A 27662-nucleotide genomic window follows, 5' to 3' on the forward strand; every position below is an offset into this window, starting at 1 on the left:
CGGTCAAAAGAAAAAATAGTTTTCCAGATAGTGGATGTCCTGTGCACATCTCCCAGAATATCTAGACGTCAAACAGACCAGAAGAGCGTGTAGCATCTTCGGGCCTTAGGGGATGAATCAGATTTTCTCCCATTCCCCACGGCTGGTTCATCTCTAGGTATTTAAAAGTCATATCAGGAGGAGAAAATGTATTAGGCCAGGATCACACATGCGAGAAACACGGCCGAGTCTCGCATGTTAATGCCCGACACTCGGGAGCGGAGCGTGCGGCTCCATGTATTGCTATGTGGCCTCACGCTCAGCTCCAAGTGCCGGGTATTAACATGCGAGACTCGGCCGTGTTTCTCGCATGTGTGATCCCGGCCTTATTCTCACATAAGCCTGGAGCAGTAGTTTGTCAGCTTTAATTTAGGTCTGGATTAACGCAATGTCTGCAAGAGCTGGGTTTGCAAGGTCAGCATTGTTACGACTGGTGTAGTCAGTGAAATGTTGCTTTATAGGGCATGTCAGGCCGGTACTGACAGAGGTGTAGCATATTCTTCAGCTCTCCCAGGAGAGACGGCACGGATCGATGGACATTCATTTACACCATAGACTAATTGAAGGCCTGATGTGATGAGAATCTATCAGATCGGCGGTAAGAGTGAAGAGTTGGATGGTCCGGTCCAACCAGTGGTAAGAAGTACAATTCTTCAGAGGAGGAGGATCCTTTAGCTCCTCCTGGGTGTTGGTTACTGGTGGGCCGCTGCTTACAGGAGTTCAGACATTTTTCCCATCTGAATCTGGTCTTGATGACTATCTGAATCATAACACTGAATTTGGTCTTTGTGACTATACCAGTCTCCATCAAACTATGAGAATAAAAATTAAGATCACCCAAAAAACAAGATGGTCCAGAGCTCATAAAATCCTGCTGCTCCCCAAAAACCCAGCCGCCTCCTTTTCATCCACCTCCTACCATTAATGACAAGAACATGCTCTGTGCTCAGGGACGGACATCTGTGGGGGTTTCTGGTACCAAGGGAGAATGGATGGAAGGAAGGATTCAGTGGCACCAGCTTATCGGAAATGTCAAAAACTTTAGGAGAGACCGTAAAAAGAAATATGAAAGTGTGTGATAATAGCGAGTGTCGCTCCAGACCTTAAACTTCACACCGTTACATCAAAATAGCTATTGATTGAGTGAACACGCGGGATGTTTTTGGATGATTTTCTGTATTTACTGCAGCTCTTTGGGGGCTACAATCTTTAAACCCTCTGTGTGATGATCAAGTTCACTACTTATGGAATTGGGGATGGGAGGATGGAGGAGAGATTTACCTTGCACTGATTATGGAGGACAATGAGAGGTAATGAATACAGGGAACTACAGGGTTATTTCCAAAACAGTAGGTTTTACCCCCCCCCCAAAAAAAACAAAAAACTCACTGATCACTGTGGATCTGATTGGTCGGACTTCCAAAAATAGGGTTCTGCAGAGCGCTTGGCTGTTTCCGACAGTCCAACAGACAATGAAAGGAACGCAGGTCGAGCATGTGCACGGATTATGTCCAACTGATCAGTAAGTTGTTGCCTATCCTATCCCTACAGATATTATTATTATTATTATTATTATTTTGGGAATTATCCATGAATAAATATAAGTACCATCTGATGACTTTGCTGAAACTTTTAAGAGTAAAAAAAGTTACTGTAAGAGAAAATACTAGAGGATGGGAAGAAAAGATAGAAATATAAGGTTTATTGTCATTACCCAAAAAAAAGAGGAGTGCACTAAACCCAGAACAGACAAGGAAAGTCAGCATTTCTCTAGGGAATTCCAGCGCAAGGGTTTACAGACAAAGAGTGAAGTCCTAACATCGGGACTGGGAGGCATCACGGCTTCATCCTTATCGGCCAGGTTTGTACAGCATTACATTATATACATTAGGCTGTCTTCACTCATCCATGTTTCACTGTCCGCGTGAGCATGGGCACAACTACAGGATAAGCACAGTGGCGCAACCACAGAGCGCGCGCAGGGATTGCAGATGTACTTAGACCCTAGGGCGCCCAATAGGTCAGTTTGGCCCATATAATAATTAAGGGTAAGGGCAGAGTAAGAGCAGTGTGTGCAGAGTAATGGCAGTGTGGGCAAATTGTGGGGAAAGTAAGAGCAAAGTATAGGCAAAATGTGGGCAAAGTAATGGTAGTGTGGGCAAACTAAGAATAAGGGCAGTGTGGGCAAACTAAGGGCAGTGTGGGCAAACTAAGGGCAGTGTGGGCAAACTAAGGGCAGTGTGGGCAAACTAAGGGCAGTGTGGGCAAACTAAGAATAAGGGCAGTATGGGCAAACTAAGAATAAGGGCAGTATGGGCAAACTAAGAATAAGGGCAGTATGGGCAAACTAAGAATAAGGGCAGTATGGGCAAACTAAGAATAAGGGCAGTATGGGCAAACTAAGAATAAGGGCAGTATGGGCAAACTAAGGGCAGTGTGGGCAAACTAAGGGCAGTGTGGGCAAACTAAGGGCAGTGTGGGCAAACTAAGGGCAGTGTGGGCAAACTAAGGGCAGTGTGGGCAAACTAAGGGCAGTGTGGGCAAACTAAGGGCAGTGTGGGCAAACTAAGGGCAGTGTGGGCAAACTAAGGGCAGTGTGGGCAAACTGTGGGGAAAGTAGGGGCAAAGAGTAAGGGCAGTGTGTGCGCAAACTAAGGGCAGTGTGTGCGCAAACTAAGGGCAGTGTGTGCGCAAACTAAGGGCAGTGTGTGCGCAAACTAAGGGCAGTGTGTGCGCAAACTAAGGGCAGTGTGTGCGCAAACTAAGGGCAGTGTGTGCGCAAACTAAGGGCAGTGTGTGCGCAAAGTAACCTGAAATCAAGACTATTCGGCTTGCTTTGAGTTTTGTAGACTTCCATTGGAAAAGCAGCACTGCCCAATACAGTGTGAGCTGGCAAAGTGAAAAAGTGGTCACTTGGCCAAGAGAAGAGGCTGGAGCAGCGCTGGAAAGGGCGATAAATGGCGATGGCTAAGCAGTTTAATACCTTTACACGTGTGATTGCTAAAAAAAAAAAAAAATAAACAATCACTGGCGAACTCCTTTAAAACCTTCTTATCAAAGCTACCAGCATATAGCTAATGATACTGTTCAAGAGTCCAACATATGGAGGATACTGAACAACAAGGATGTGCATTACAGGACTGAAAACGGAAATCCACTACGAAACGCACACAGGCGCCCATCTTCAACTTGCTAAAGGTCACCTCGACAATCCAACAGGCTGTAGGAACAGTGCTTTCTGGACGGATGAGACCAAAATAGCATTTTTGATTGATATGAGAAGCGTTAGGTTTTGAGAAAGAAAAACACTGTACAAAACCTCATACCCTGGTGGTGGTGGTGTCATGGTTTGGGCCTGGACAGCTGCAATCATTAATGAAACAATGAATTCTGAATGATGCCAGCAAATGGAGAGTCATGCATTGAGAGATAGACTCTATCCACACAAGTCGTTCTCAAAAGAATGGTGAAAGATTAACATGAAAGTTTTGGAAAAATCAAGTCAAAGTCCTGATTGTAATCCTATCAGAAATGCTTTAGAAGGCCCTAAACCGAACAGTTCATAGGAGAAAACCCACCAACATAAAGGTGAAGCCGTTTTGTAGGAAGAAGTGGATTTAAAGGGGTATTCCCATCTCTAAGATGCTATTCCAATATGTAGGAGGTGTAATAATAATATTAGCAATATGCCCCCAATTAGAAATGTAGTATAGTTCTTCAGATTATCAATGTTGCTTACCCCATGTGCAGGCATTGCAGCAGATTAGGCATCCAGGGTTACGACCACTCATATAGTGACAGTTATATATAGTGGCAAATAGCAAAATATAAAAGTTATTTCAAGAAAAGAGGGTTGCAGAATTAGCTGAAAGAAATGGCAAAAGCACAAATAAAAGGAAGGATAAACTCGTCTTTACAATGATGTATTAAAGCAAGAGTACAGAAGACAGAGAGAAATGATAGAAATATAAGGTTTATTGTCATTAAACAAAGGAGAGGTAAGTGCACTTAATACAGACAAAGAAAGTCAGCGCTTCTCTAAAGAATTACCAGCACAAGGATTAACATGTATATTGGGGTTTTCACACCAGAGGGCAGCAGAGAGTCAAGTACTAAGATCAGGGCGCGGGAGGCATCACTGGTTTATCATTACTAGCGGAGGCTGCACAGCATTAGATTAGTAGTACTATTATACACTGTAGAAACAGGAAACAACGCTACAGTTTTGCCAAAATGAAACATTTGGCTGCTAATGAAAAAAAAAACATTTTTAAATTTGTAAATAAAATAAAATTAGTAACATAAGCCTCCTCCTTCTCCCTAGAGGCGCTGAAAGCGTCTGCACGGATTGTATGGAGACACCGAGCACTGCCGACTGGGTCACTTTTTTGTACCATGCACTTACCGTAAAAAGCTAAAATTATTCAGCAATCATTCCTGTACAGGAGGTGTACGGTCAGGGCTGTCAATGGAGGGGACTTTGAACTAATCAATAAAATATATAAATGATAGGACCATAAATTAAATAAACAATAAATAAAAAGGGCCATATATAAAATAATAAAAGGGGCATGAACAAATAAAATAATAAACAGTGCCATAAATAAAATAAATGACAGCACCATGAAGAAAATAAATCATAATAGACCCATAAATAAAAAATAAAATAAGTAATAGGATTACAAATAAATGAGTGCGGTAATAATAATAAATAATACGACCATAAAGAAAAACAGAATAATATACAATAGGACATAAATAAATTTAAAGGTTTTAAAAATGTAATAAATAAATGGAGGAACGCTCAATGTCAGGTCTGTGGAGAATCTGCCCAGAGAAAATCACTTATCTGTAGCCAAGACCCTGGGATACACATGAGATGGATCATTGGGCTGAGCGCTCTCTCCCGAGTCCTCCATGCACATAAATAAGGGGCCCTGTATGTGACACTCCGGTAACGGGGTCCGCTCGTTACAGGAGGGCAATAATAAAGTAGTTATCAACCAACGCATGCTCTGACCCCAATCATCATCCTAATTAACTGACAGCAAGCGCCTCCTGCTGGTGATTGAGGGCGAGGGAAAGAAATGACAGCGAGAAAACAGGCTAATTCGCAAACAAAAGGATCTCTTCAACTGGTCGCCGCACCGTCCTAAATGGATAAAACGGCAAAGTGCCTTGAAAAACATTCATTTTTGCAATTTGCCTTACATTAAAACTCATCTCCATTTTCAAGTACTGGAGGCCTATTCTATTGTGTAGTACTTATGGTCTTGGTTACCGACCACCGCTGCAGTCCTCTTCAAGGTGGCTGGATTTCTGGGCAAGAAGCGCAGCACTCACACTCCTAGCTATAGAGCTTGTAAGCGCTGATATGGATCTGATCAGCATCCGTGCCCCTACACTCCTCAAATGTAATGGAGGCATAGAGAGAGGGCACTTTGGGCCAGCAGCGCAGATAGAAGCAGGGGGCAGTCTGTTCCAGAATACAAGACATTAAAAGGTTGGGCATTAATTTATAGGGCATCTTTGTCTACAGCTGGTACTTAAGAAGAAAAACTAATATACATACTTTTCTCCCATGAATCATTGCTTTTAAGACTCCATAGTCAACTGTCTCTCTAAAAGAGCCAGTATTTCACCCACAAATAAGGCAGTCATGAAAACACCAAGGATATGTATAGAGCAGAGTGCGAGCAGTAAGAGCAGCGTGAAAGCAGCGCGAGAGCAGCGTGCGAGCAGCGTGCAAGCAGAGTGCGAGCAGTAAGAGCAGTAAGAGCAGCGTGAGAGCAGAGTGCGAGCAGCGCGAGAGCAGAGTGCGAGCAGCGCGAGAGCAGAGTGCGAGCAGCGCGAGAGCAGAGTGCGAGCAGCGCGAGAGCAGAGTGCGAGCAGCGCGAGAGCAGAGTGCGAGCAGCGCGAGAGCAGAGTGCGAGCAGCGCGAGAGCAGCGCGAGAGCAGAGTGCGAGCAGCGCGAGAGCAGAATGTGCTCCGATTCTCTCAGTTGAGAAGATTGAGAACAAAATGTCTCCATTGTGTCACGCTGAGGAAATCAGACTGCACTCAAGATGTCATCCAAGGGCAGTCCAATAATTCCTACTTACTCACTTGCATGGCAGGGTGAGATCTGAAGATCAGATCAAACTCAGGCATGCAGCGATGTTTTTCCTCGGACAGACTGCCAGACGAAGAAAAAAAAATTGGACATGTGCACAACCCCATAGACCAACTTTGGTTGAATGTTTTGTTGGATTGCACTCGGACCGATAACATGGCCATCTGCACAAGCCGTTACAGATCAAAGCTGGGCTGGCACTGGGCTGTCAGCAGTCACGTTCTCCACTGCCTTCACTATCACTGGACATACAAGACACCATCCTTGATATTACACAGGATTTTTGTATGATACTGGTGCTGTTCTCCATTAAACTATCATCATCAATGAACTATGATAAGCCCCAATGAGCGGGTATTAGCCACATATTCTCATTATCAAGATCAGCAGAATTCTGAACTCGCTCTTAATCCAGAATACCCACTGCACCCCAGAATCCCATGTACTCCCCTTCCTGTCTTCTAACTGGTACGCTGCTGCATTTTCCCTGACTTTTAATTCCATGTATCATACTTCAAATTTACTGAATGCATATTATTATTGATATGTCTGTGCTCCTCACACATATCCATATTCTCCTATCTTATTCTGTCTTTTTTGTTCAGCTTTGATGCTAGTCAAATGTTCTATTAACTGCTATCTGTTAATTACTCCCTGCTGTGAACTGTCCTCCTGCTCCCTCCTCTTCCCCTCTCTCACCTGGCTTCATTTTATGGACACTTGAATGGTATAAGTTGAGAGGAGCAGGTCAGTTGGGACATCATTTCAACTGTGACATCAGAAATAGTCCAGAAATCGGTCAGAAGGTAAGAATAAACACTGTCTTCCAATTTTACCTGCCTTTCTTTTCTAACCTTGCTCTTTAACCATGCTCACATTTGCCCTCACCATTTTTGCTCCACAAATCCTCACTCCCACTCCCTATCCCCAAACCCTTGCACCCTGGAACCATAAAAATATCTCCCCCTCTCTCTAACCCCCCTACTTTGCTTCATCTGTAGACCTGCTCCTTAACCTCAGACCTCTCCTACTAAAATATAATATAAGCCGAACACTCTCCTTCACCCACCTGCTTTCCCTTTCTCTGCTTCTTCTCACTGCTGGCGACATATCCCCCAATCCTGCCCCCCCCATACATCCCACTAATCCTCACCCCTATAATTCTCACACTAAGAAATACTACCGCAATCCCTCACACTTAAAATCTGTACCACTGACCCCCCACCCCCCTGCTTCCTCTCTCTGGAGCACTTTGGAATGCTCGCTCCATCTGCAACAAGCTCTACAAGATCCACAATCTCTTTAAGTCCTGCAACCTTTCCTTCCAGGCCCACACGGAGACCTGGCTGACGCCCCCTGACACGGCCTCCCCTGTTGCACTGCGTTACGGCGGCCTCTACTTTACCCACATTCCTTGCTCTGGCAACAGACATGGTGGAGGAGTGGGTTTCCTTCTTTCTCAAAACTGTTCCTTCAACCCTATCCAACATCCACCCTCCCTTATCCTCCCTTCTTGGTCTACTCTGTCCGTATCTACTCTCCCTCTAATCTCCAAATGGCTGTCATATACCGACCACCAAGCTCGGCCACTGCCTTCATTGACCAATTCTCCACCTGGCTTCTTCACTTTCTCTTTGCTGACATCCCCACCATCATCATTGGAGACTTTAATAACCCTACTGACACCCGCCAGCCAGCAGCCTCCAAATTCCTATCACTTACTTCATATTTTGGACCTACTCAGTAGTCCTCCACAGCCACCCACAGAGACGGACATACACTAGATCTCATCTTCACCCGCCTCTGTTCCCCATCTAATCTCACAACCTACCCCTTCCCCCTATCTGACCACCATCTACTCACCTTCTCCTCCTTGTCTTCCTCATAAGCCCCCCATGTTTAGCCACTAGCACATCCTCGCAGAAACCTCGCACACCTCACAGACTCTTCTACCTCTGTCCTCCATATCTTCACTCCACGATACGGACAGCGCCACAGCTTTCTATAATGCCACCCTCACATCAGCCATAGACTCAGTCGCCCCTCTCATGCATGGCAAAGTGCGACAAATCAATAGGCAAACCTGGCACAACAATCTCACCAAAAAACTTCAAGAAGCATCCAGGGTCGCGGAGTGGCGTTGGATGAAAACACACCTGCCAGACGACTTCACCGCTTTCAAACAACCTACACTTGCCTTCAAATTAGCCCTCACCTCTACTAAACAGACCTATATCACAAACCTTGTATCTTCATTATTCTACAACCCAAAACAACTGTTCAGCACATTCAACTCTCTCCTCCGACCACCACTGCCACCTACTTCAAAAATAAGATTGACCAAACAAGGCAAACCTTTAATGTTCCACCACCCCAACCACTCCATATACCAGACCTCTGCCCTTCCATAATAACCTCCCTCTCCAACACCACTGAAGGAGAGCTTACTCGCCTTCTTTCCAAATCACACCTCACCACCTGTGCACTTGACCCCATCTCTTCCCACCTGCTCCCCAACCTCACTAACATGCTCATTCCAGCCCTAACACATCTCTTCAACCTATCGTTATCTTCTGGTACCTTCCCCTTTGCTTTTAAACATGCCACCATCACAGCCATCCTCAAAAAAACTAACCTTGACCCAACTGCTATGCCCAGCTATCGCCCCATATCACTGCTCCTGTTTGCTCCCAAACTCCTTGAGCAGCATGTCCATGCTCAACTTTACTTCCACCGCTCATCTCTCTCCTTGACAACCTTCAATCTGGCTTCCGCTCCTCTCCACCGAAACTGCCCTGACCAAAATTACTAATGACTTAAGGCCCCGTCACACATAGCGATCTCGCTAGTCAATTTTTGTGACACAACAGCGATCTCACCAGAGAGATCGCTGTGTGTGACAGTGATCAGCGACCGGAAAAGGCCAGGACTTTTTTTTGGTCGCTGGTCTCCCGCTGGCCACCACGCATTGCTGCGTGTGACAGGCGGGAGACCAGCGATCTGCTGGTAACTATCGTACACATCGGGTATCCAAGGGACGTGCGTCCCTTAGATACCCGATGTGTACGTTAGTTACCAGCGCGCTGATACAGGGAGCTGGTAACTAACGTACACATCGGGTATCTAGGGACGCACGTCCCTTGGATACCCGATGTGTACGTTAGTTACCAGCTCCCTGCATCAGCGCGCTGGTAACTAACGTGCACAGCGACGCCGGGCGTCTCTGTGCTGATCGCTGGTGAAGCTGTCTGTTTGACAGCTCACCAGCGATCACATAGCGATTCACCAGCGATCCTGACACATTGATATCGTTGTCAGGATCACTGGTGAGTCGCTATGTGTGACTCCAGCCTTACTCACAGTCAAAGCTAACAGACAGTTCTCCATCCTCCTCCTTCTCAACCTGTCCTCTGCTTTCAACACAGTCAACCACTGCCTACTGCTACAGATTCTTTCTTCCCTTGGCATCAAAGACCTTGCCCTGTCCTGGATTGCCTCATACCTTTCTGACCGCACATTTAGCGTCTCCCACTCCCACACTACCTCCTCATCCCGCCCTCTCTCTGTTGGGGTCCCTCAAGGCTCTGTCCTGGGGCCCCTACTTTTTTCCATCTATACCCTTGGCCTAGGAAAACTCAAAGTCCCATGGCTTCCAGTACCACCTGTATGCAGACGACACTCAGATATACCTGTCTAGCCCAGATGTCACCTCTCTGCTGTCCAGAATCCCAGAGTGTCTATCAGCCACATCCTCCTCCTTCACCTCTCGCTTCCTAAAACTCAATGTAGACAAAACTGAACTCATCTTCTTTCCTCCATCTCGCGTACCTCCCCTACCTATCTATTATGGTAAACTGCATCATGCTCTCTCCCGCACCTGAAATCGGCTGCCTTGGAGTAACTCCCGACTCTGCCCTGTCCTTCAAATTGCAAGTCCAAACTCTTGCCACCTCCTGTCTCCTCCAACTCAGAAATATTTCCAGAATCCGTGCTTTCCTCAGCCCTCAATCTACTAAAACTCTTGTGCATGCCCTCATCATCTCCGGCCTTGACTACTGCAACATCCTCCTCTGTGGCCTCCCTGCTAACTCTCTTGCACCCTTCCAGTCCGTCCTCAACTCTGCTGCCCGACTAATCCACCCCTCTCCTCCCGTTTCTCCCCTCTGCAAATCCCTCCACTGGCTCCCAATTCCCCAACGAATCCAGTTCAAATTACTAACACTGACCTACAAAGCCATCATACAACCTGTCCCCTCCCTATATCTCTGAACTAATCTCCCAAAATCTTCCCTCACATACAGGGCTGTGGAGTCGGTAAACCAAACCTGTGACTCCGACTCCTCAATTTCCCTTACACCGACTCCAACTCCGACTCCGACTCCACGACTCCGACTCCCACACATATTGCTTATATTTAAGTGAAAAATTTATTGTAGTACAATGTGAACCTCAGACATTTAATCATTTTTATGATCCAATAATCAAGATATTTAGATAGAACAGAATATATATTGGTGTACTACCCGGTTTTCATTCTTTTTGGTACAGATACGATATGGATAGACAGATATGGATAAATGGATAGATAGAGCAGATTTCTAATCTGCTTTTGCTATTGAAAACATTATCTATGAGCTCAAAAACCTTTCAGGTGATGCAGTTTTTTAAAAAGATGATCAGCTTTTGCAGCTGAAAAACGTATCCTCAAAAAACACAGGAAAAACGCTGTGTGTGAATGTAGCCTTAGATCAGGAATAGAACAGCCATTTATAGGACATTTCATAACTTTCCCAAACTCCTATGAAAAAATATTCAGCACATCCTGCATTGAATTACTGTACCCAATTTATTATATATTTTAGGAGTCGGAGTCGGTCCATTTTATACCGACTCCAACTCCGACTCCGACTCCACCAAAATGAGCACCGACTCCGACTCCACAGCCCTGCTCACATACTCTTTGATCTCCCAAGACCTCCTACTCTCCTTCACACTTATTCGTTCCTCACACAACCGCCTCCAAGATTTCTCCCGAATATCCCCCATCCTCTGGAATGCCATGCCTCAACACGTCCGATTATCCACCACCCTCGGATCCTTCAAACGGAACCTGAAAACCCATCTCTTCAGGAAAGCTTACAGACTGCAATAACCATTCTGCGGCCTCACCACCACCCGAGCTGCCGCCTCCTCACCACCAGAGCTGCTGCGCCCCCGACCTTCTGTCTCTTCCCCACTATCCCGTAGAATGCAAGTCCGCAAGGACAGGGTCCTCTCCCCTCTGTACCAGTCTGTCATCGTAAATTTGTTTACTGTAAATGATATCTATAGCTTTGTATGTAACCCCCCTTCTCATGTACAGCACCATGGAATTAATGGTGCTATATAAATAATAATAATCCTGCAGTCAAATGATGCAAAAAGTATTCACAAAACTAATGTCAGCTGCATCCCCCGATATCGACAGGTTTGAATGACAGTCTGTGTATGGGGGCGACGGTGCATGGCCAGAAGAGGTGTCGATCACACATGTCTGATTTCAGACTGCCAATCACATTGTTCTCCCAGAGATGACATCAGACAGTAGCCTTCTCGGCTGAACACATTCTCCTGTGTATGGGAGAGTTGGCAGAGATGATTGTTTGCCCAGTAGACACCAAATGTGTATGGGCGACTATGAGGATGAGGACAATAAAGTAATTCAGACACTGTAAAAAGCGCTACTTTGGATCACTGTCATTTCATTGTGATTTCAGCAATTTGTAACAAGTCCCAAATTATACAATTAATAGAAAATTTTGGACTCCATAGACAACAAGAACCGTAAGTTGGGGGTAATATCTTTCTTTCCCGACTCCTCCATACGTGCGCTCCTGCGCTGACTACAATAGACCCGCTGCCATACTCCTCTGATGGGAAGAAAACCCCACCAAAAACAAAAGAATCAGCAGTCTGAAATCGGGCATTCTGGATCTTTACTTCCCCCAACGTCATATGTCGGGGGAGAGAGTCGGGTGCACCCATATACTAACACTATCTGTCGTGCCCACCAATACTGGCAATATTGGCCAATATCAGTCTAAAGTGTATGGGGTCTTTAAACATAGCCTTCCAACCAACAACTAGATCTATAAATGTGGCCGTGTGCTCCAGTCTGGACAATATGGACCCCTTACTATACAGTGTGCACCATTGTGGCTACCAGAATAGAAAAGGGCCTGTCACACTAAGCGATATCGCTAGCAATATCGCTATAACTAGTGACGTTATAGCGATATTGCTAGCGATATCGCTGTGTCTGATACTTACCTACGACCGGCTCCCCCGCTGGTTATCGCTGATCGTTTGAGAACGTTCAGGACTGTTTCTCGTCGTCAGCTTCCTGCAGCGCTTCCTGCTGTGACGACGAGCGACGCGTGGAGCCGGGCGGGAGGACGCAGGATCGCCTGGTGTGACAGGTAAGTAGCGACCCCCGTCCCCAGCGATGTCGCTGGTGAGATCTGCCTGTGTGGCAGCTCACTAGCGACCACTTAGCGATGTACCAGCGATCCTGACCGCGTCATATCGCTGGTCGGGATTGCTGGTACATCGCTAAGTGTGACAGTACCTTAAGAATGTCACCGTCCCAGTAAGAGCTTCTAATAGCTAGAGCCACTAGATAAAGACGACTTTTGTATGCGATCCCCTTTGATGAACAGATGCCTCACCTTACACAACACACCTACCTAAATATCACTGTTCCAGCCAGAAAGACAACTACGGAAAACAACTCAATGGTGTCATAAAAATCACAAAAAGGGAAGGAAGATGAAAAGGAGAATCTCCGAGGCTCAGATCTCTGGCTCTACAGACATAAGCTTGGGTGGATGTGAAAAGTCTGTACATTCATTAGGTAAACCACCCGCGCAGGGCTTTATACATAGGCGGACAGCTTTATTATAGAACTTTTGTGTACAGTTCCTTATGACTTTATTGCATTGTGTGTTGCTACGCTGTTCAGAAACCATCACATGAAAAATATATCTGACTTCGGCACATTAGAATGGCTGCCTTTCGGGAGAGCGATCGTACAAGTCGTGATGATCAAGGGGCTCACCGACAGATGGTGCATGACTCCCGGGTAGTCTCATAAGACTGGGGTGGCTATTCGAAAAGGCTGCGATGAACCCACCAAGTTCTTTTATACATGTCTTAATATTGAACGAGGCCATCCTTATGGCAGATGTCCATTAGGTATAACATAGCTATAATCTAAGAGCCAAAAGCATAAACGAACATCGGAGAAGGCTACAAATATGACCGTCCTTTTAGGAGACGCATGGTACTTAGTTATAGCGAACAGTGCAAATATCACAGAAAACAAATACAGCGGACGCCCCTGATGTCACAACCACAAGACCGGACCAATTTAATCTACATTCTTGAGTCTTTCCTCTAATGTTCACACTGCAATCTCATCGTCCAGACTGTCCCCCAGCATGTCTCTGTGCAGGACGTGAGCCAGCCTCCCCCCATCGTCCTGCAAGGACTCCCTCTCTTCACTCTCATCAGTGTTGGATTCATATTCAGAAGCAATTCCAGATTCTCTGAACCTATAAAGCTCAAGGCTGCCAAGAAGTTCACCAGCTCCTTCCCCCTCGCCTGGAACAAAGCGGTAACACTGCACCTTCACCAAGCAGTCTGTCCTACCTAACGGGCTGCCCAGCTGGAAGGAGGGATCAGGATCGCTCAGTGGCGGCAGATCTTCTGGTTTCGGAGTAGAAGGATCGCAAAGCACTGGAAGGACGCTGGACCGGAAAGTGATTTCAAGGAGGCTGTCCTGAGATCCCACTGCAAAAGGTAAAGAAATTAGATTTCCGTCAGAAATATACACAGCATAAGTAACCCACAGAAGTGAAGAACAGCAAATAGGAACTTTTATGAGGTCAGACAATCCCTTATTTAACTAAAGGCCATGAATTGTATTATTAAACGGAACTTGTCACATTGAAACCTCAGACCAACCTTTTGGCCTCATGTTCTAGAGTAGCTGAGAAGAGAAATATAGGTGCTACAGACAAAAGTAATCATTGATCTTGGGTTTTTCATTCAGTCCCATTGCCCCAGAAGTATCACATCAGGTCTCTCCCCATGCCGACTGCTGTTATTAACATGCCTAACAGAATGGCAGGTGGTAAAGAGCTCACTGATCCCAGTGTGGTCCTGTAATAGGAGCCACCGGTGTCCATTCTTAACATTTCTAATGTCTTAAATATACAATCATCATCTGTGAGTGATATTATTCAGAAGTGGAAGGAACGGCAGGATCCTAGGCATGAAGTGGAGACCACGAGAAGTTACAGAGTGGGACACCAGGTGCTGAAGGCATTAATATCGCCCACGCTCTTCGGACAAGAGGTCTGAAGTCTACAGTTATGGACAACAACACAATGAGCCACAACCAGCAGCTTCGTGATCAAACAGCTTCATGCTAGCTTTACATCACCAAGCACAATGTCAAGCGTCAGAACTAGCAGTGTAAAGCCACTGTCGCTGGACTCTGGCTCAGTGGAAACATGTTCTGTGGAGTGATAGATCACATTTATCTGCTATCTGATGGATGAATAAAAAACAAATCTGAACTGAGAAAAGTAAGTTAATGTGTATGCACAATGTAAGTGCATATTAACACATGACCATTAACCAGAGAAAACAAAAAGTAAAAAACACAAATATCCTGAACTAAAAAGTAAAAAATATACTGCAAATAATGCATAAAGGTAGTAATAATAATAGGGTATTTAGTAAACATAATTTTGATCAAAATAACGTACAAGCCATCCCGCCACGTCACGGCAACCCTTGTGGGACAGTCCCTACTCTAGTATTTAAAACCTTTTCACTTGCCAAGTGGCGTGAATGTGAATAAGGGTCGAGCAGCTTTTTGTTTTCTCTGGTTAATGGTCATGTGTTAATATGCACTTACATTGTGCATACACATTAACTTACTTTTCTCAGTTCAGATTTGTTTTTTATTCATTTCATTGTGCATTCAGTGCATATATGGGTGTGACCGCCCTCTTTCTGAGCTGGGAAAGCCATCCAGTCTGGCCTAAGCTGTTACTAGTGGTTCAGCCGCTCGACCCTTATTCACATTCACGCCACTTGGCAAGTGAAAAGGTTTTAAATACTAGAGTAGGGACTGTCCCACAAGGGTTGCCGTGACGTGGCGGGATGGCTTGTACATTATTTTGATCAAAATTATGTTTACTAAATACCCTATTATTATTACTACCTTTATGCATTATTTGCAGTATATTTTTTTACTTTTTAGTTCAGGATATTTGTGTTTTTTGCTTTTTGTTTTATCTGATGGATGAGTCTGAGTTTGGTGAAGGCCAGGAGAACGTTACCTGCCTGACAGCACTGTGCATACAATGAAGTTTTGTGCACGAGGGATAATGATATGAGAATGTTTTTCAGGGGTCAGTTCAGGCCTCTTCGTTCCAGTGAAGAGACCAAGACTGTGCACAAAGTGAGGTCCATTAAGACATGTTTGGTTGAGTTTGATGTGGAAGAATCATGACTGGTTGCCCAGAGCCCTGACCACATCCCCATCCAACACCTTTGGGATGAACTACAATGGTGATTGTGAGCCCGTCCCTCTCCTCCATCATCAGTGTCCAACCTCATAAATGTTCTTCTGGACAAATAGGCAAGAAAAATCCTACAGACACCTGGAAAATCTTGAGGAAAGCCTTCCCAGAGGAGTGGAGACCTTTACAGCATCAAAGGGACAGCAGACATCACCACATTTTTTTTTTTTAGATGTTCCACCTCTTTTTACACACCCTGCAAATCAGTGGAGGTGAGGAACAAATTGTTGTTTAATATTACAAAATGCTGCCACATTTACACAATGTCTGGGAGCTTTGCTTTCCTGTGTGCATGAGACTCCGTGGAAGACAAATCTGTGGGATCTTAAAAAGTTCCAAGAGGCTTTACAAGGACATCTGTTTCATAAAGATTCATCTACATATGCATCATTCTGCAAGCAGCAGCAGATGGTACCCTGATGGTCAAGAGCAGTCCATATATTACTGTGCATGGATGGCTCTCTTTTGGAATGACTACCATTTCACCTGTGTTGGCCGCTGCAGAGGACAGAATAATCAGCCTCTTAAAGAGAATCTGTCACCCTTTTTTTGGACTCATGAGCTGCCGGCATCGACATCAGGCACTTATCTACAACATTCTGTAATGCTGTAGCCCCCGATGTAACCTGAAAGAGAAGAAAAAGGAGTACTCACCCAGGGGCGGACCGTTCTTGGTCAGATGGGTGTTGCGGTCCGGCGCCTACCATCTTCATACGATGCCGTCCTCTTCTTCCCTTCCTGTTGTGGCTCTGGCGCACTGCTCGCAGAATACTGCAGTGCGCAGGTGCCGGACCTCTCCCGGCGCCTGCGCACTGCAGGACTCTGCGCTTCCCTCAACAGGGCAGAGAAGTGCGCCAGCGCCACGACAGGAAGGGAAGAAGAGGAAGGCATTGTATGAAGATGGGAATGCTGTAGATAAGCCCCTGATGTCGATGCCGGCAGCACATAGTCCAAAAAAAGGGTGTCAGATTCTCTTTAACCCGATGTAATCAGTCACTTATCCTTTCTTCTCGGGAGCTGATCAACTGATAACTTTGGCGGTTACAGATTGAAGTAGCAGTTTTCACTATAAAGGGTGTCTATCAGCATAAAAAGACTGTTCAAACAAAGCACAGGCGCTCAGTGTAACCCTGGTGTAGCCAAACGCTTTATCATGGACTTGTTTTCCCTCTGTCTATGCTTCTCCTCTGGCTCCGGTAAAGATAGAGCTGTCAATCAAGGAGGAGAAGTGCGGAGAGATAAAACAAGCAGGTAGAGAGGATGTAGTTGGCTTGCCCAGGCCAAAGGTGCACTAAGCACCTGTGCTTGGTTTGAACAGTCAAATAAAGTAACAACCACAACTGCCCGTCTCAAGAAGAACTTACTGGCATTTTTTCCAGACAACTTGTACTCCAGTTCCTGTACTTGTTTTACCAGCAGAGATATGTGCTGCAGCAAGTCCTTGTTCTGCAACAGCAGCTGGTGGACCCTCGCCTGAGACTCCAGCCGGGCGGCCGCTTCTGCCGACAACTGGTCCTTCAGCAGATGAACCTGTGAAGCACAGGGCATTCAACAGTACATGAGGCATTACTGAGTTCTTCCATTGTTTTATGTGCGCTATCGTAATCTCGCTCTTCTCTTACCTGTGCAACAGCAACTTGGGTCTGCTGCTGCTGCTGTTGTAGTTGCTGCTGAAGCAGCTGGATTTGGTGGTGAACAGAGAGTGGAGTTCCTGGGGAAAGCTGGCTATCTGATGGGAGCAACATCCTGGGAGAGGCTAGAACAGGATCCTGAAGTGAAGTGAAAGACAAGGTCCGTGAATGTGACCTTCCACTACCACTGAGATTTAAAGGGTTTGTGCAACTGTAGAGATTTTTTTTTCCATTTTTTACTTAAGGCCATGCGCACACGGTGCGGATTCTGCTGTGGATCCACAGTGGATTTGGCCCTGCAGATTCGCAGCAGAACTGCATGTACAGTAGCATTAAAGGCTATGCAAAATAAAATCTTCAGTGCACATGCTGCGTTTTTTTCCGCGCAGATTTGCTGCGGATTGAAAACTGCAGCATGTCACTTCTTTTGTGCAGTTTTGCTGCAGTTTTCCACCTGCTCCATTCTAGAAATCCGCAGGTGGAAAGCCGCAGGGGAAAACCGCACAAAACATGCAGTAAAACCACACAAAAAACGCACTAAATCCGCAGGAAAAATGCAGGTCATTTGACCTGCGGATTTAGTAAAATCTGGACGGAAAATTCCTCAGCAGATTTCGCACCGTGTAAAGGGCTTTTCTCATGAACAAAGTTCATTTGAATCAATAGATCTTGGAATAATAATAATTTCTGCAATTGGATGTGTTTAAAAAAAATGTTCCTGTGCCGAGATAATCTTATACAGGTGTCCCTGCTGTGTACTGTGTAATGGCTGTGTTATACAGGGACATAGTCTGATCATACCACAGCTCCTGGGCAGGGGAGGAAGCAACAGAGAGTATACAGACATTACAGCAGGGGATCACAAGTAATTATTAGATAAAACATTTTTTGAAAAACAGACAAGGAAATGTTTTTTGATTTTTAGAAAGAATCAGCTACGCTCCGGTGCTGGCCTGTCTGTATACTCTTTTGCTTCCTCATTAGGTGAAAAAACATCCAGCAACAATTTCGGGGGAAAAGATATTTTGCTTCCCCCTCTTGTCCAGGAGCTGTGGTATGATCAGATCATGTTCCTGTTCGGTCAGACAGAGCCATTACGCAGTACACAGCAGGGGCACATTTATAAGATTATCTCAGCACAGGAACATTTTATTTAAACGCATCCAATTGTGGAACCTATTATTATTCCAAGATCTATTGATTAAAATCAACTTTAAAATTACCTTTTTTTTTTTTTTTTTGTAGGAAACCCCCTTTAAGTTCATGTGTTTTGGGCACAGAAACATTTTGGCAATTGTTTTTCATTACAAATATTACTCTATTTGGCAGTTACAGGCTCTTTGTTTCACTGATCAGATAATTATGAGGTGGTCTGTAGTCATGAATCAACTGACAGGAGCTCAGAAAAAAAGACAGATAAGAGTTACCAACTCTCTCTTCAGACCTTTAGAACGAGCTCACTGATGGATTCTCAGATCACTCATTCTGCAGCAGACAGTGAAACATAGAGGCTACAGAAAGAAAACAGTTTAATTGTAGAAAGTAACGCATCATAGATGCTTTGGAACGAATGGAAAGGTGGACACTGGACATCTAGGCTATATAGCAGCATTAGATGGGGGCCTGATGTGTAATAACAATCTTTGTACAATGCTACAGAACGCGAGGGCGCTATGCAAGTGAAAGGCTAATCGTGTTATCTGTGATTAGACCCTGATAATCTCGATGTGACAACAGGAATCTTACATTTATCTTCTTTTCATCGGGACAGTCTCTCTCCCTTTTTACTTCATCCAAATCCGTAACGCCACGATTAAATTTAGGGCGCTGGTCTCCGGGCAGAGGACTGTCCAAAGCGTCAATATCCGTCTCATCGGCATTGTGATCCACGCTGGCAACTACATGAGTTACTGAGGGATAAATGTAGAAGACACATCATGGCAAACACAGGCATAGGAGGCAGGCGGGAAGGCAAATCCCAACATGTGAAGCTAACTTACACAACAGCGCGGTCCAACCACTGGGACCACCGCCAATCCCAAGAACAGGACTGTAAAATGCTTTGTGAGAACGGAGTGGTGGCCATCTCTTCATTCATTCTCCAGAAAATAGAAACAAAAAACGGGGTGTCTAGGTGTCATTTCGGGCCGCTGTATAGACAATGAATGGAGCAACAGCGCGCATGCGCGAACACCGCGCTGTTCTGATGGGCCATTTAGAGCCTCAATAACCTTTGTGGTCAATCCACTAGGTGCACCACGGATCATCAGATTAACTTTACATGTTGGGAAGAAACCCGTTAATGCAAGGAATGTGAATAATCACAGCAAAACATCGGTATACAACACAGACTAAGAAAACTGTCATTTTTAATTAGGGATAAATCCAGGCAACATTCAGCGTGAGCTAACCTACAAGTTAAGTGACGCGGTAGGAAAAGTGGCTCTTGCATGTCATGTACCTGGCACACCGGAGTCATCGGTGCTCTTCTCGCTCTCAATATCCTCCCGTCCATCCCCTCCTTGTTCTGTGTGCTGCAAACTCAGCTTGTGGCAAACCTCGAACGCTTGGCCCACAGTCCGCACTACTCGCATGGCTTGGCTCTACAAGGAAAAAGAAAAAAAAAAAAAAACGGTGTAAAATCAGTATAAAAAGGGTAGGGAGGGCTCCCGCAACCTCATGGGACATGCGGAGGATGAACATTCACTAGTAGATGGTGCAAACAAGGGCGAAAATGCAAATATCCAGGACAGATTCATTCTACAGGGCTACTGAGAGGAGGAGCAGGATGACTGTGGACAGCCATTACTGGATATATTCCTGGCTGCATATGTGCGACCACCTCTTCCCACCATTCTACATCCATCCGCTCCATTGACATAAGTGCAGAGCAAGCCCCCCATTCTGATGATCGCGGGGGGCAGCAGCCGTGCAATCCACACCCATCTATAGATTATCACATCAAGGATAGGTGGTCATTGACCATGTGCACAGTACACAGACATCCATAGAGCACGCACACAGTACACAGACATCTACAGAGCACGTGCACAGTACACAGACATCTACAGAGCACGCGTACAGTACACAGACATCTATAGAGCACGCGTACAGTACACAGACATCTATAGAGCAAGCGCACAGTACACAGACATCTATAGAGCAAGCGCACAGTACACAGACATCTATAGAGCAAGCGCACAGTACACAGACATCTATAGAGCAAGCGCACAGTACACAGACATCTATAGAGCACGCGTACAGTACACAGACATCTATAGAGCATGTGCACAGTACACAGACATCTATAGAGCACGCGTACAGTACACAGACATCTATAGAGCACGCGTACAGTACACAGACATCTATAGAGCACGTGCACAGTACACAGACATCTATAGAGCATGTGCACAGTACACAGACATCTATAGAGCATGTGCACAGTACACAGACATCTATAGAGCACGCGCACAGTACACAGACATCTATAGAGCATGTGCACAGTACACAGACATCTATAGAGCATGTGCACAGTACTCCGACATCTATAGAGCACGTGCACAGTACACAGACATCTATAGAGCATGTGTACAGTACTCCGACATCTATAGAGCATGTGTACAGTACACAGACATCTATAGAGCATGTGTACAGTACTCCGACATCTATAGAGCACGTGCACAGTACACAGACATCTATAGAGCATGTGTACAGTACTCCGACATCTATAGAGCATGTGTACAGTACTCCGACATCTATAGAGCATGTGTACAGTACTCCGACATCTATAGAGCACGTGTACAGTACCCAGACATCTATAGAGCACGTGCACAGTACACAGACATCTATAGAGCACGTGCACAGTACACAGACATCCATAGAGCACATGCACAGTACACAGACATCTATAGAGCACGCGTACAGTACACAGACATCCATAGAGCACATGCACAGTACACAGACATCTATAGAGCACGCGCACAGTACACAGACATCTATAGAGCACGCGCACAGTACACAGACATCTATAGAGCACGCGCACAGTACACAGACATCTATAGAGCGTGCGTACAGTACACAGACATCCATAGAGCACATGCACAGTACACAGACATCTATAGAGCACGCGTACAGTACACAGACATCCATAGAGCACATGCACAGTACACAGACATCTATAGAGCACGCACACAGTACACAGACATCTATAGAGCACACGTACAGTACACAGACATCCATAGAGCACGCGCACAGTACACAGACATCTATAGAGCACGCGTACAGTACACAGACATCTATAGAGCACGTGTACAGTACAGACATCTATAGAGCACGTGCACAGTACAGATATCTATAGAGCATGTGCAGAGGTTGTGCCTTGTGGAAAGATTCCTGACAATTAGCACACTGATTAAATGACAGTCTTGACATTTGGCCAATTACATTCCAGAAAAAAAAAGTACAGACCTGCCAATAAGAATATGGAATAAGGATCTCAGTAGGGCTCTGTTCATATGTCAGTTTTTCTGTTCTATTTTAGGAACTGAAAAATGGAACAAGAGATCTGTTTCAGTTATGCCAATGCAAGCAGAGGAGCCCCATTAGTGACTGCGGGGTTACTTTTGTGGGCACTTTTTTAGAACAGCAAAAACGTTCTAAAAAATGGCTCCCATAGTGATCAATGTGGCTCCTATGCTCCATTTCAGTGACTGATGCAACAGATCTTCTTTCCTTTAGTCTGTTCCTGAAACGGAAAATGGACATGCGAGTGGAGAAGCGACAGATATACAAGAGCACAATGCAAGGAAATGTGGATTAGTCAAAAACATGCAGGGGAAAAATAATAAAAATGCGCATTACGGCATGTAGGACATTATATAGTACCCCTGTAATAGGTGGCGTCAAGTAAACATCCTTTTATTAAGGGGATATTCTGTCCTCAACCCTCTTGTACCCAATCACCGAGCCCAACTGCTCTGCCGCTGCAGACGGCACAGGCTGCTGAGCCCAATGATTAGCTGCAGTGGTCATACAGTGGTTACCAACAAATACTGGAGCAACAGAGGCCGCGCTGGACCTGGGGAGGGCAAATGAAAATTATTATTTTTAGCTAGTGGAAGCAGGAAACAAGTCAACCTCTGACACCCCCTTTAACGAGTATGTTATTTTTTTAAGAACTATTATAAATAAGAGAATGGCTTTTAGGCTCTGTTCACACCATGTGGGATATACCTTTCAAGTATGCTGCGTGCATGTAACAGTATACTCTCATATACAATAAATCCACTGCACGGGCAGGATGGAGGGAAAGGGATTTAATGAAAATGGACTTGCAATGCTTGCAAAAATATATGACCCCTGCACAGGACAATGTGAAAAACAAACTTCAGAGGACACAGATTTATTTTAGCAGAGACCCAGGAGACTTCAGATATTAAATTCTCCATGGAAACAGGCAATAATGAAATAAGGGACCACAATGTCCTCCTTTAATAACGGCGGATCTCTTGAATACTGAACTGTACAAATCAGGAAGCGGCAGCGGAAAGGCCGCGAGCCAGCAGAGGTGAGAACAGCTGGAGGCCGCCGCTCTGTATGAGAGTAGCCAGGGGAAGCAGAAGCTATGGCCGCTCATTAACGGCATCAAAGACTTTGTAGCCGATGGGCAGTGGCAGAAGCGATGAGACCCCCAGACAGGAGATGTAATGCAATATGCCATACATATCATAGGCAGCGATCACAGCTACTGTGACTGTTACCGCTTATTCAGACATCAGTAGTCTCCAAGTACGGTAAAAATGGACAAATTATGGTTTCTTCGCCTTCCTGTCCTATAATATGGTTCCTTCTTCCCTGCATATAAATTTAGTATTTTAGCCAGCGGAGTGTGGTCCTCAAGAAGATACCCATAGAGAAGAGCTGATACCAACACCCAGTAGGTAAAGACAACGTTTCTCTGTAAGATAGAGGGGGGTCATATTTCAGGAATGGAGGGGCGCGGGATGATCGGGAACATAGAACAGAACATGAGAATCATGAGATAGATGGCTCACTTCTCACTTGGTGAAAATGCCGCTTATGGCCCGTGACAGGTGGTCTACAGAAGACATTACTTCTAACATTTTGCTGCAAAGGCTTTGTGCAGACAAATCCAGCGTATAGGCGGGCGATCCAATAGGTCACTGGTGCAATGTGAAATACCTCGTCTGTACAAAGCATTAGGCTCAAGGCTGAGAATCCTCCAAGTAACGTCTGCAGGCGCAAACGCAGGACACATTTCTGACATTTTTGCATATGATTTTAGGTGCATCACGCTACGATGTTTCTACTCCGGTATAACACAGTACAGACAGACGGTCAGCACATAAATCCTTCGAAAAATAAAAAACACAACTAAACTGTAGTCACAATTCTACAAAACTGCAAACATGCGCTGAAGGGACTGATCAGCTACGAACTTTCCTCTAACAGTGTTAAAACAGAAAGTTAGAAAAAAGTCACCGTAGGAGAAGACCTTGGCTTGTCTTCATTTGGTCATTGGTTAAAAATGTAATCAAGTCTTCATCATAGGTGATAACGTGCCGATCAGTGGGGTCTGACAGCTTGGAACACCATTAATTCCAAGGAAAGTGCTCTCGTATGTCGTGCTACAACAGAGTGGCAGGCGTCCATGTAAACCACCAGTCCGTTCATTGTGGAATTGCTAGAAAAAGACAAGCACTACTCTCCGTTATATCCAACAGTCCTATAGAGAAAGAGTGGAGGGGTGGCGCAAGTGTGCGGCCATCACTATCGCGACTGGACCTTTCAGAGCCCTATTCCTGGGATCACGGTGATCCCAGCAGTTGAATCCTGACCAAATGAGAAAATTATATGCTCGAATATAAGCCAAGATTTTCAGCCCATTTTTTTGGGCTGAAAGTCCCCCTCTCGGCTTATATTCGAGTCATATACACCGGGGGGGTCGGAGGGGGAGGGGGGGCGTTGGTGTCAGGTCATACTTACCCGTCCTGACGTTGTCTCTTGAGCCCCCAGCTTCTCCGCGCTCTCTCTTCCTGCCTTCAGAGGTCACGTGGTACCGCTCATTAAAACTCATGAATATGCGCATATTCATGAGTTTTAATGAGCGGTATCACATGACCGCTGAACGCAGGAAGAGAGAGCGCGGAGAAGCTGGGGGCTCAAGAGACAACGTCAGGACGGGTAAGTATAAGTATAGCGATACTCACCTGTCCTGCGTCCATGGCTGCTGTCTGTGTCTGTCATCGGTCAGTGACTTCAGACAGCAGAGGGTGCGGTGACGTGGTTAGTGCGCGCCGCGCCCCCTGCAGTCTGAACGTCACTGACCGATGACGTGGCAGATAGCGGTGAGCAACCATGGACGCAGGACAGGTGAGAATCTGACACCCAGCGACGGAGAGGTGAGTATGTAATTTTTTTTATTTTTACATGCAGCAGCACATGGGGGAATCATTTATGGAGCTTCTAATGGGGGCAGCATATGGGGGAACAATCTAAGAAGCTTCTTATGGGGTCAGCATATGGGGGAATAATCTAAAGAGCTTCTTATGGGGTCAGCATATGGGGGAATAATCTAAGGAGCTTCTTATGGGGTCAGCATATGGGGGAATAATCTAAGGAGCTTCTTATGGGGTCAGCATATGGGGGAATAATCTAAGGAGCTTCTTATGGGGTCAACATATGGGGGAATAATCTAAGGAGCTTCTTATGGGGTCAGCATATGGGGGAATAATCTATGGAGCTTCTTATGGGGTCAGCATATGGGGGAATAATCTAAGGAGCTTCTTATGGGGTCAGCATATGGGGGAATAATCTAAGAAGCTTCTTATGGGGGCAGCATATGGGGGAATAATCTAAGGAGCTTCTTATGGGGGCAGCATATGGGGGAATAATCTAAAGAGCTTCTTATGGGGTCAGCATATGGGGGAATGATCTAAGGAGCTTCTTATGGGGTCAGCATATGGGGAATAATCTATGGAGCTTCTTATGGGGTCAGCATATGGGGGGATAATCTATGGAGCTTCTTATGGGGTCAGCATATGGGGGAATAATCTATGGAGCTTCTTATGGGGTCAGCAAATGGGGAATAATCTATGGAGCTTCTTATGGGGTCAGCATATGGGGGAATAATCTATGGAGCATTTCCCACCCTAGGCTTATACTCGAGTCAATAAGTTTTCCCAGTTTTTTGTGGCAAAATTGGGGGGGGGGGGGGGAGCTTATACTCGAGTATATACAGTGTATATCCCTTACAAAAGACATTCACAAAAAATCATGATAAAAATATCAAATTTATTGTATCACAAAAAAGGACACAAATGACAACAAAAAATTTAATAATGATGAGACAAATATTTTGCAAAAAGAATTTAATAATAAATTATATATATTTAAAAAAAAACAAAACATAGCGGTGTGCAGAGGACACACCGCTATGTATAACAACATACAAAAGTGCATATAATGACCTGCTGGGTTATCTGACTCAAAGTGCATATGCTGTGTATACCAACGCAGTAGGATTAATTAATGAGGAGTACAAAGTGCATGTGAAATTCACCAGTACATACCAGCCAAGGATCAGCCACTGCCCCCTGCACACACCACTCTAACGCACGTTTCGCTGCCCACGTCCTCAGAGAGTGAATCATTATATGCACTTTTGTATGCTGTTATATATATTTTTGAATTATAATTACAAATAGTTTTTATCACCAATAATTTCTTGGTATATAATACTGCATTTTTTTATGACATTGTGTAACTTATTCACAGAATATTATTTTCACTTTTTTCAGTATATATATATATATATATATATATATATATATATATATATATATATTTTTTTTTTATATAGCCCTCACTCTTTCATTAGTGCATATATTTCACTTTATTAGCCATTGTGATTTTGGCTCTTGTCCTCTGCACACCGCTATGTTTTTTAAAAAAATTTTTTTATATAATATATATATATATATATATATATATATATATATATATATATATATATATCTCTATATCTCTATAAATATATATATATATATATATATATATATATATATATATATATATATACATATACACATACACACAGTATACACACACACATATATACACAGTATAATATATATAATTTAATAATAAATTACATATATTTTTGTAAAATATTTGTCTCATCGTTATATTTTTTGTTGTCATTTATGTCCTTTTTTGTGATACAATAAATTTGATATTTTTATCAGGATTTTTTATGAATGTCTTTTATAAGGGATATATGGTTTAAATTAAGATATTCAATTTTTTGAGAATTCTCTTTCAGTATATTCTTGGTATTTCTTTCCTATATAGGTTAACAAATCAGAAAATTACCTATTTTATGGTAGGTGATAACATTTATTCTTGAGAGTAACCTTAACCCCTTCATGACCCAGCCTATTTTGACCTTAATGACCTGGCCATTTTTTGCAATTCTGACCAATGTCCCTTTATGAGGTAATAACTCAGGAACGCTTCAACGCATCCTAGCGATTCCGAGATTGTTTTTTCGTGACATATTGGGCTTCATGATAGTGGTAAATTTAGGTTGATAATTTTTGCGTTTATTTGTGAAAAAAATTGAAATTTGGCGAAAATTTTGAAAATTTTGCAATTTTCAAATTTTGAATTTTTATTCTGTTAAACCAGAGAGTTATGTGACACAAAATAGTTAATAAATAACATTTCCCACATGTCTACTTTACATCAGCACAATTTTGGAAACAACATTTTTTTTCGTTAGGAAGTTATAAGGGTTAAAAGTTGACCAGCAATTTCTCATTTTTACAACAAAATTTACAAAACCATTTTTTTTAGGGACCACCTCACATTTGAAGTCACTTTGAGGGGTCTAAATGGCAGAAAATACCCAAAAGTGTCACCATTCTAAAAACTGCACCCCTCAAGCTACTCAAAACTACATTCAAGAAGATTATTAACCCTTCAGGTGCTTCACAGGAACTAAAGCAACATGGAATGAAAAAATGGACATTTTAATTTTTCCAACCAAAATTTTATTTTAGCATCAGTTTTTTCATTTTCAAATGGGCAACAGGATAAAATGTATCCTAAAATTTGTTGGGCAATTTCTCCTGAGTACACTGATACCTCATATGTGGTCATAAACCACTGTTTGGGCGCACGGCAGGGCTCAGAAGGCAAGGAGCGCCATTTTACTTTTTGAAT

The 27662-nt window shown here is 44.3% G+C and overlaps 1 protein-coding gene across 7 annotated transcripts in view; it reads right to left on the reverse strand.

Moving 5' to 3' along the window:
• Positions 1-27662, reverse strand: part of LOC141085939 (carboxyl-terminal PDZ ligand of neuronal nitric oxide synthase protein-like) — a 123644-nt gene that overhangs the window by 17911 nt on the left and 78071 nt on the right. For 5 of the 7 annotated variants that reach the window (XM_073571601.1, XM_073571602.1, XM_073571600.1 and 2 more), the window contains 5 exons: positions 19879-20020; positions 19164-19327; positions 17409-17555; positions 17151-17316; positions 13841-13981 (listed from right to left, as the gene is read on the reverse strand). In XM_073571601.1, coding sequence (XP_073427702.1) covers positions 13841-13981; positions 17151-17316; positions 17409-17555; positions 19164-19327; positions 19879-20020 — 760 coding nt within the window. Of the gene's footprint in view, positions 1-13060; positions 13982-17150; positions 17317-17408; positions 17556-19163; positions 19328-19878; positions 20021-27662 lie in introns of those variants that run through there. The other 2 variants (XM_073571604.1, XM_073571605.1) reach the window with 1 other exon arrangement.

The sequence above is a fragment of the Dendrobates tinctorius genome, unplaced genomic scaffold, assembly GCF_039654945.1.
Source record: "Dendrobates tinctorius isolate UK_male_01 unplaced genomic scaffold, ASM3965494v1 ptg000029l, whole genome shotgun sequence".
In the NCBI taxonomy this organism is placed as follows: domain Eukaryota; kingdom Metazoa; phylum Chordata; class Amphibia; order Anura; family Dendrobatidae; genus Dendrobates; species Dendrobates tinctorius.